Genomic DNA, 10,313 nt, shown 5'->3' with positions numbered 1-10,313 from the left:
TGAGGGAAGGCCGTGTGGAGATGGAGATGAAAGGGAGTATGCGTGTAAATGAATGTGGTAATTGGAGGTGATTGGTATAGATTGTGGAGTAGGTAGTTAAAGGGGTGGATTAGTAGATACTAGATAGTAGATAGTAGGTTTTTATTTGTGTAGGTGATGTTGTGGTGGAAGAATGGAGTGGTAGAATGTTAGAAGGGTATATAGAACAGATGGTGTTGTCGTTTCTTTTTTTCTTCTTTTTTTTTGATACGAGGGGAGGATGATCATTTGAATCGATATAATATAATATGGGTGATATTAAAGTGGTTGATTGTTAATTTATCAGGAGGATGAGTGTAGTTGGATTTAAGACTGGTCGGAATTCGATGTGGAGTGGAGTGTGATAAATCGGAAAAATGATAAACTTGAACTTGAAGATAGTAATAGTTATTTATAAGGAAAAAATTGAGTAGGTTATGGTTTGAATTGAATACGGGAGGTGTATTATTTTTTACGGGGTTGGGAAGGAGCTGTGTTTCTGGAGGATGAGGGTGAGGCAAGGAAGAGAAGGGGGCGGGGGTGTTATGAGTAAATCTCCGTCTCCGTCATATTTGGAATTAGATTTGAGGTTCTGATTTGGAGATTTGTAGGTAGATTGTTAATTCGAGAATAATGAACATATTTGTTGTCGCGGAGGATACCATGGTCTCTGGTGCTCGACAGGATACGAGACGCCTGTTCTCTGTCTACAATGAGAGTTAAGTCTAGTACCCCACTTCTCGGCCACCCCTAATCTCGGCCACCTTTTTGCACCAAAAATAACAAAAATCGATCTTTATAATTTTTTTATTTATAAATGTGACGGAAAAGTCGTAAACGGAGTCAATTCAATTACTTAGAATCTAAAACTAAAGAACTAAGAGGATTCTAAGTAAGAAGGTCTTTATATACAGGGCTAGTGCACGTGAGCCACTAGTGGGATAACAACCGTCACGTAACAATAAATATAATTTAATAAAATTTACAGTAACGTGGTTTATCAGGACCCTGTATATATCAGGACCCTGTACACTTTTACCTCAATTGCCCATATTCCATTGAAATAAAATTACAACAATACTATAAATTAGAATTAAATTATATACAATTCAAAGATCAACTGTTGGGTTTCTTAAGACCAGAAAGAGTATCAGATTGAATTGATTTTCTAGCTGAGCAGTTAAGCTGCGAGTATATATTGAAAAAAAATGAAGGAATAGGTTAGGTATTCGGCCTTCGGAATTAAAGTGCTTTGAAATCAAAATATTGAAAGCAAACAAACAGTATACCAAAAAGGAAAGAATGAATTAAAAGTTGAGTTTTGTTTGCTCCTTATATGCATATGTACTATATATGCATATGCTGCCAAGATCCCAGGAGGTCAACATCAACTAATGCTGGATCTAATTGATAAGTTCGTGTATTATGTGAAGCATTACCACATTTGCTACATCGTCGTATAGTAGCTTGCCTCCTTGCTGAAGAATCACCATTTGTAAATTCATCACGTCGTATCTGATCTTCTACATTCTCTTGTTCTAATATATCATGCCCATTTTCTACTGAAAGTACTCTTTTTTTTCGTATTAAAGCTTTTCTAGCTCTCCGGCGTTTACTAAGTGCTTCATTTGCTTTGCGGAGACTATGAACCTCAGCAGCTAAAAGCGTATTCGCATGAACTAAGAGTTCTGTACCCTTAGCTAAAGCTGCAATTGTTTTAAATATTGGAGTAGGTGAGCTCTCTTGATGTTGAGCAATACGACTTTTCACTAAAGTGGATTGAGAAAGAGCTTTAGTTGGATTGTGAGGTGTTTGAGATTGCTATATATCAGGATCGGCTGATATTGATTTATTTGATGGAGTTTTTATTCGAATATCTAGCTTTGAAAGTACAATTTCCGGATTAAATGGGATTAGCCCAGCTCCGCGGAACCCAGCTTTACCATTTGATATAGATATTGCTTCGATATATGTAGCTTTGAAGGCTTGAAAGAACTCGGTTTTGGTAATATGAGTGATATGTGCCTTGATAAAGTTCTCGATTTGTCGATTATATGAATACTTTAAAGGACCAAAACAACCGATATCGAGTGGTTGAGTTAAATGCAAAGAATGAGGTAGTAAACTAAGTAATATAATGTCGTGTTCCTTGCAGTATTCCTGAAATGCTGGCGATTTATGACTTTCATGCCCATCAAGCACTAGCATTCGATATCTACCCACTTTCCTACTTTCAATATGTTTGTTGAAGTGCTTAATCCATTCAAGATCTGTCTCATTATCTGTCCATCCATTGATAGTAGGTTTAATAAGCCAATCATATAGTAAATCACCTTCGGTATACCAATTTGAAAGATGGTATTCGTCTTTTACTATCAAAAACGGAGGTATATTGTGATCTTCTCCATCAACACAAATAATCGCTGTAGCCTATTCTCGATTGCCTGATTGTATAGCTTTGCTTTTTCCATATCGATCAACTTTAGTAACTACTATATATGGTGATATTTGTCCCATCATAAAGCCTGTCTCATCGAAGTTGTAGAAATCGCAGTCCAGAATACCATATTTGGCCTGCATATTCGATACCAATCGAAACCATCTTTCAATAAGCTCTGAATCTTCGCAGAGAGCTCTTTGAAAGTTATAAACACGATTAAAACGTGTCTTTAATTCTGTATGTCGTTTCACAAAACGATGAGCCCAGAGCTTTCCAATCTTCTTCGCACCCCGCGTTTTGAGTATATAATTCGCCATATCTTCTACATCATTTATTCGAGGACTAAACCCTCTTTCATCCATATCCAATATATATTGAAGAAGCGATTTCTCCTCCAATTCTGTCATTTTATGATTTGCTGGTCGACGTTCAGTAAGAGGCAGAATTCCATTCATTCTAGAAGTAAGGGTAGTATGAGGTATATTATAGAGTTTTGCAGCTTTCCGAATACTCAAATTTTGAGATGTACGAATAGCCTCAATAGCTAAATTGATTCGAGTTTCTTTTGAAGTAGTTTGCATAATTAAATATTGATAAATCGCGTGTTGAAGTTGAAGGGTGATAATTGAGGTAAAAGTGTACAGGGTCCTGATATGTACAGGGTCCTGATAAACCACGCTATAAAGCTTTAATTTATGTAATAGTAAATTCTAAAAATTTTAGATTTTTCATGATTTTATTGATCGAGTTATTGTTACGACGGCGTAACATAACCCGCTGTCACGATTCACCATCACGTCGGACAAGTAGGGATCACGTGATGGAGCCTCCAGGAGCATAGGCTCCTCAAGGCTCCTGGAAAGGACCAGTATATAAACATTCATTATTTTCATAGTATAGGAGCTTCGTGCTCAACTCAGTTATCAATTAGTTTACCTACATTCTACTTGATCTAGTAACGACTTCACTTCCAAATGAATACCAATGATAAAGCCTTAACCCACAACTACCAACCAGACGAAACCTCAGGCAGCCGCTGCCTCCAGTACAGTATCGTTATATTTATATAATATAACTTATGATGAACCAGGTCATAATTAACTCACCACCAACTTTAAACTATAATAATTTTTGCTATACGCCTCGAACCACCTCTTAGATCTTTTCAAATTGAAGATAAGATATAGAATGTTATTATTGCACTTCAATTGAAGGAATTTGATTCAATTAGAGAGATGTAACGATACTGTACTGGAGGCAGCGGCTGCCTGAGGTTTCGTCTGGTTGGTAGTTGTGGGTTAAGGCTTTATCATTGGTATTCACTTGGAAGTGAAGTCGTTACTAGATCAAGTAGAATGTAGGTAAACTAATTGATAACTAAGTTGAGCACGAAGCTCCTAAACTATGAAACTATCCTAACTATATACTCGTCGTTTCCTTGAGTGCTAGCTATGCTAGCTGGCTAGCATAGCTAGCATATCACGTGATTTCCTATTGGCCTCAGGACACTTGTCCTAGGATTCCTTATCGATAAGGACCCCCTCGGAAACAGCGGCCCAAACCGCCTGTTACGAGGTTTGCCGTCTAGATCACGTGGAAGTGCTCTAGGCTCTCGAGGTGGTTTATAATTAGGCGTCAAGCAGGGACTTAAGTAATGACAATAATGAAATGCAATTCGTAACTAATAGTAGGATATACTAAATGATTGATCTTGAGCACGAAGCTCTATACAAAGGAAATCCATCTTGATTATATAGACCTTCATGCCTATGGCTAGTCAGGACCGCTGCGCGGTCCTGGACAGCCAGCGTTCCTCAGCGGTCCATAACGTGACTTAATCACGTTACCCTGGTTTAGTCATGTGACGCGGCATAGAAGATAGCCGTCGTAACAAGAAGTTGAAGGTGTGAATTGAGGGAAAAGTGGCCCACTCGATGATAAACCACGTTAATCATAAATTATTTTTTCAAATAAGTTAATTTATTTGATCAATTATTGTCACACTCAAGAATACTGGGTAAAGTATCTTGTATTAGAAAATACTAAGCTAAGGAGAAAAGAAGAAGGAAAACAAGAGTAGAGAGTTTTCCTATGATTAAATACAAACGGGGCATGCCACGTGACCCGGAGGTGTGAGGCGTCACAATTATAATATAAATATTCGAAAAATATTTATAGTTTATTTTTAATAATTTTTATTGAAAAGTTATTTCAAATTTCAATGTTTTTTGAATTTATATATAAATTTTATACAAATCGAAAATTGAAATTTCAATCTTCAAAATATCAATCAATAAAATCGTGAAAAATCTGAAATTTTCAGAGTCTTTTTATATTTATATAGAAATACTATAACTAAAATCTCAATTGATTTTATTTATTAATTGTTGAGTCATTAATAGTTGAAAATGGTAATTTTTGGTGTAAAAAGGTGGTCCAAAAGTAGGGTACTAGACTTATATACTATACCAATCACTAGTCTTCAATATTCGATCATGTTTCAAATGAATGAGAGGACTTCCAGATCTTATATGAAAAATTCGTGATAGACTAGTGCCTAACCGCGTCGCTGCCATACATTTTTGAAGTACATAACATTGAGTTTGATATTGATACTATTATTACTTTCAGAACTACTCTCAAAAGAGCTGGAATCTGTCAAGCGATTATTTCATATCTATATTTCGATGGACTCAAATGTCTATTATACCCAGGCCTGGCAGTCAAAAATTCAGATTCGCATCATTCAAGATCTGGCTTCCTCGAGATGCAGATAGCAGCTTTTGGTCGATCCAAATATGACTGCCAGTATTCCTTACCCTTCATTCATTTATTAGCCAAAGGAACATTTTATCAGAAAGTAAGCTTACCAGTTTTTCCACTTGTTCTTCCCCTGGTAACACCACATTCCATTCGAGCTCACCCATTCCTGCTCCAAGTGCTGCTTTGGAATACACATCCTCTCGCAAGAAATAGAATTCCCACTTAATCTCCGGCTCAGTGAAAGCATGACAACAAGTTCTATACCCATCATCAACTTTCCCAAGAACTTCATAGACGGTACCGAGATGTTTCTCGTTCTCATTGAGCGGATCGTCCGGCTGAAACTTATCGATGATTGCCGCGTGAACAGTGAGTCCGACGAATTTTCCTCCAGGTTTCAGTGCGGCATAGATATTTTCAAACATCCGTTGCATCTCTGCCCTCGAAGGTGCATAATTCAACAGCCATGCCGCAACAACCAAATCAAAAGTTCCTTTTTGATCTTTGAGTTCGGCACTATCCCAAATATCTGGTCGAGCACAATCCCCAACACAGAAAGTGACATTATCTTTCATCTCGGCTGGAAGAGACTTCTGGGCAGTGGATACCATAGCCGGAGAGATATCTAATGCCGTTACGTGAGAAGCGCCCCAGGATACCATCTGGCGTGTATAGAAGCCGGTACCGCATGCAAGCTCGAGAACTCGTTTGGGAGAATCGAAAGTGCCAATAAGTCTTTTCATAGCTACATGTTGTATCTGTTGAATTGGCATGACATTGAGAGTGTCATATTTGGCACCGATTGAATCATATTGTGTTGACATTTCTGCAGGAAGTTTTTTGACGGAGTTTGTAAAGTTTGCTAGAAAGAATGATAGAGGTGCTCGATGATATATAAGAACTCCATCAGTTTTTATTCTGAAAGCGAGATGGGTGGAAGTAGATGTTCTTACTTCCATGCAAGCTAAGGTATAATGCGACACCGTGCTTTCCGTCAGAGGCCAAATATTACATGCTGATTAGACTACTAGCAATCATCTGCTACGTAATGACTTTTATTTTGTATAACAGAACGAAAACCAAGGGGAATGTGCAGATGGAAGTATGGTGATGGACTCGTGCGTATGCAACAGATTCCTATACGGGCTTAAATTTTACGGGCAAGGCTATTTGAGGGATAAAAGAAATATAGATCCTCCAGATCTATCCTAGATACAGTAAAGTTTTTGAAGTAGGTTAATATAAGCGAGTATTCTACTTGCCTTTATGCAAGTCTCCAATTAATAAAGTGGAATTATAAGAAATAATCGATTCCGTTCATTCTATTAAGGTTTTCCCCCGCCAAATTCAAACCTATCTAGGAAGGTGTATAGTTGTCGGCATGAACATGTGATTTTTAGAACTTCAGCCGCACTCCGTAAATGAATGATTTAGATATTATTCTAGCATTTCAAGGCCACAATTGACGTTCTGATTTCTGGAAAGGTTTCAAACTCTTGAATAAGCTTCAAGATTTTTCCCTCGAAGAACATCCTTTGAAGCCAAGATTAAGGCTTTAATCCTGCTGGAGTACCAAAACCTTGAATTTTCATTAAAACCATGAATTAGAACTTCATTGTACGGCTTAAAGTATCTTCTTAAGAATATGCATATGTCAACAATTTCCTAGAAGAGCACAATAATTTTACTAAGGTAGTGTAAGTCGTCGTTTGCTATGAGTGAAAAAAGCCGGCTTGTCTCTTGAGTAAATGTGCATCTGACAACCGTAATTTGATGTTATATCTCAAAAGTGAGAATAAATAAAGGAAAAGTTTCTGCAGAATTAGAGCTGCGGACCTTGTCTGAAGATGCTCAGTCTGGAGTTTACTCCGGGGCTACTTTCCACGACATTTGAAGTCTTTTCAGCTTATAAGAGACTCCGTTACGTCATCTAATGCGTTTGAATATGTCAGGATTATTACCAGCAGCCATATCAGGCGAGCGCACAACTTCTCACTAGTCATTATTTGTAAATAGAAAGACGATCGTCAGCCCCATTCGCATTGAAAGGTTCTTGAAGCAAGACGGATACTACAAGCCATCGGATCCATCCTGCCTTGATACTTCAGAGCCCACGGGACTTATGTGCATTGGGTTTAGTTGTAACCAAGCGAGGTATCTCAGTAAATAATGGCACGACCTCTGAAAATCTTGGTAAAGCTAATAAGAATACATCAATCTGTGGTTTGTGCCTTTAGGATAATTGTTTGGTAGATAAGGATTGCCAGAGGGTAGATCCTGTATACAAAGTTTCTATGTCCGAAATTCGTAGGATATCCCAAGCTCGGCCGATCAATATTCTGATCTCAAACCTGGCATTTCCCGATGTCTTTATCGGGACTGCCTCATCAAAAATACATCGCCAGCCACATAATTCTGTAAGTGAGCTGCGACAGACTCATTCCACCTTTTCCTCTCCGTCTCTAAAATTTCTGGATACACTATGGTGCGTGCCACAGGCTGTTATGGAAATGCCCTTGAGCCAAAAGAGACACTTGTGAGAGAGATACCATCCATCCATCCTAGAACAGAACATCACTTTTTTTGTAACCTCAGAGGGTTGTATAGGAGATCTCATTTGAAGACAGACCAAGTACCCGCAATAATATATGTGCGTTTCCACGACATTCATTTTCAGGTCCGCTCATAAACCTTATGGTGACCGACGTCGAAGGATTCCGGATCGACAAATGGCCCTCGTGTTTGATCGGCTTGATGGTTCGTTCATGCGATAAAACCATCATCCCGGATGGCGAGATACAAATGCATCAGTCCCGTACGAGTAGATGGATATCCTCAGGGAATTTGTTGAACTGAGTGAACACCGCAGGTTGGATTTTCATCCCTGAAGGAAGGAATTATTTTGATCCGATGCAAGGCGATTTGTCGATCGGCCGAGGGAGCTCAATTCTTACTCAGCATGTAAGGTTACACCCGACCTAATGACGTCTTTCCAAGAGGTCTTCTCGCAAAATACCTAAATATTCAAATTCTACAATTCAATTTATAATAATTGTATAAAATCAAACATAATTCCGAAATAAGCTGAATTATTGAATATGTCAAAATTTTAGTCAATTCTGAATATTCATTGTGGGGTATGATTAACCTTATGAATCACCACAATTACTTGCCTTCCGCGCAAAATTCATCCAACATTTGGGGCTGCCACTCAAATCATTCATTCTTCTTTTTTGCTTTTCTTCACGCTCTGAAGCGATGAAGAAACAAGGAAAAAATCTTGAATTTGGTATTACACCTCTCTTATCTTCCGTAATTCTCCTCCTCATCCTCCTCGTCCTCCTGATCCTCCTCATCCCCGTCTTCATTCTCATTCCCATCTTCATCCCCGTCACCACCCCCATCTCCATCTACATCCTCATTCTCACCCTCTTCCTTTCCCAAAATAAGCTTCCCGGTTGGTGATTGATGGCATGCATAGCTCATCATTGCTGCTATCATCTCTTCTCTCAAATAACGTCCAGGTGTGCCCCAATATTGGGCAAATCTTGCTTTTTCCTCAATCCTTTTCAGATTCATTTTCTTTTGCGCCGCGACAGTGATACACATCAACCAGTGGTAATAGAGGTATCGTTTCCTTGGACGATTCGCATTCAAAAATTTCAACTTTCGGCCATGAAGAAATTTAAAATTCTCGCTCGTGAAATAATGGCTTTGATTGAGCAGGTGTTTGTCTATGACTCTTAACTCCCATACATCTTCCTCGGACAAACACGGTACTATTGGCAGCTGGCAATTGTCGAAATGTTTTTCAATTTGCTTTTCTAAAATCAATCCGTTTTTGGCGGAAAACAACTCTTCAGCCGCCTCCTGTCCAAATATGTGCTTCATTGGCAATTGTCTTAATCTGACAGGCATGATATGAGCCGCAGTGAGCAGCTTTGAAGCACCCCACGAGTGGCTGACGACGCACCAGCACTCTTTTACACCGTCTCTTGTACGTGACACTCCATAGTAGTCCATCAAGTTGTCTCTAAATCCTGATTGCTCTGTGCTCGATCTCTTCTTGATATAAAGCTGTAATATCAGCTCAACATGGGCTCTTTCTGCTAAGCCGAACACATTCTTTTTCTCGTCGTTGGTCGGATCGGTAGGATGGGCAGGGTCGGTAGGATTGGTAGAGCCGGTGGGGTTGATAGGGTCCGTTTTTCGATGTCGTTTTGAGAACGCTTCGACGATCATATCCAGGTATAGAGTTTTTCTTCTGTGCCATGCTCGTTTACGAGCATATATTTCGGAAATCGGAGTGTCTGGGGGTGTATCTAACGTTATTTCCTTTTCCTCCTCATTCATCTCCTTTAAAGCAATCCGTAAATCATCTACATCATCGGGATATTCACGGCTAGAACCTGACATATTGCCCTTTCTCTTGTTCTTGTTGTTGGCTTCTTTTGTTCGATCTGGTACTGTATTTCGGTGGGAGGTAGCCATGATTTCAACCACTATAGTATCTCCTGTTGTTCGTCGATAAAAGAATATGTAAGAAAGAACTTCTAAGAGGGGATAGGTAAGAAAGAATCTGTAAAAAAGAATTTGTAAACAGAATCTATGAGAGACAATCTGTAAAAGAGAATCTGTGAGAGACAATCTGTGTGAGGGAATCTGTGTGAGAGAATCTGTGAAAAAGAATTTGTAAACAGAATCTGTAAGAGAGAATACACAAGAGAGAATATATAAGAAAAAAACAAAAAAGACTCTACGAGGAAGAATATCCCTCTTATATAGTATTCTCCAAAAAAAAAAAAAAAGTGCGTCGTGGTTTCCACATCGCCATAATCCGTCAATTCACTAATTGACACTAAGCCATACTAATCTGTAATCTAGTTCACACCATATGAACATTCTTTCCTAAATAGGGATGGATGACTCAGGTAATTCTCTGCCTACCAAGGTAGCTGCACTTTTACTTCAAGGAAATCGAAAGATTACAATAAGAAATACTATATCTATCTATTTTGGTCTAGGTATCGCTAAAGCAATCTTAGAATATTCGAACTTTAACTTATGATTCCAAATTTTTGCATACCGTTCA

The 10,313-nt window shown here is 38.6% G+C and overlaps 4 protein-coding genes across 4 annotated transcripts; 1 reads left to right on the top strand and 3 right to left on the bottom strand.

The window, feature by feature from the left end:
* Positions 1-2,448: 2,448 nt before the first annotated feature.
* SS1G_05224 (hypothetical protein) lies at positions 2,449-2,865 on the bottom strand (the record flags this gene model as incomplete). The annotated part of the gene is made up of 1 exon (XM_001593746.1): positions 2,449-2,865. The coding sequence occupies one exon, from the start codon at positions 2,863-2,865 to the stop codon at positions 2,449-2,451; it is 417 nt and encodes a 138-aa protein (XP_001593796.1).
* A 2,335-nt stretch (positions 2,866-5,200) lies between these two features.
* Positions 5,201-6,045, bottom strand: SS1G_05223 (hypothetical protein; the record flags this gene model as incomplete). Its single annotated transcript, XM_001593745.1, has 2 exons — positions 5,201-5,278; positions 5,329-6,045. The coding sequence occupies 2 exons, from the start codon at positions 6,043-6,045 to the stop codon at positions 5,201-5,203; spliced, it is 795 nt and encodes a 264-aa protein (XP_001593795.1).
* Positions 6,046-7,166: 1,121 nt separating this feature from the next.
* SS1G_05222 (predicted protein) lies at positions 7,167-7,761 on the top strand (the record flags this gene model as incomplete). The annotated part of the gene is made up of 4 exons (XM_001593744.1): positions 7,167-7,219; positions 7,253-7,383; positions 7,475-7,638; positions 7,720-7,761. The coding sequence occupies 4 exons, from the start codon at positions 7,167-7,169 to the stop codon at positions 7,759-7,761; spliced, it is 390 nt and encodes a 129-aa protein (XP_001593794.1).
* A 763-nt stretch (positions 7,762-8,524) lies between these two features.
* Positions 8,525-9,712, bottom strand: SS1G_05221 (hypothetical protein; the record flags this gene model as incomplete). The annotated part of the gene is made up of 1 exon (XM_001593743.1): positions 8,525-9,712. One exon carries the CDS (start codon positions 9,710-9,712, stop codon positions 8,525-8,527), a length of 1,188 nt encoding a protein of 395 aa, XP_001593793.1.
* Positions 9,713-10,313: the final 601 nt, after the last annotated feature.

Source organism: Sclerotinia sclerotiorum, genomic scaffold, assembly GCF_000146945.2.
Source record: "Sclerotinia sclerotiorum 1980 UF-70 scaffold_6 genomic scaffold, whole genome shotgun sequence".
Taxonomy (NCBI): Eukaryota; Fungi; Ascomycota; class Leotiomycetes; order Helotiales; family Sclerotiniaceae; genus Sclerotinia; species Sclerotinia sclerotiorum.
This window is presented reverse-complemented; position numbering and strand designations above follow the sequence as displayed.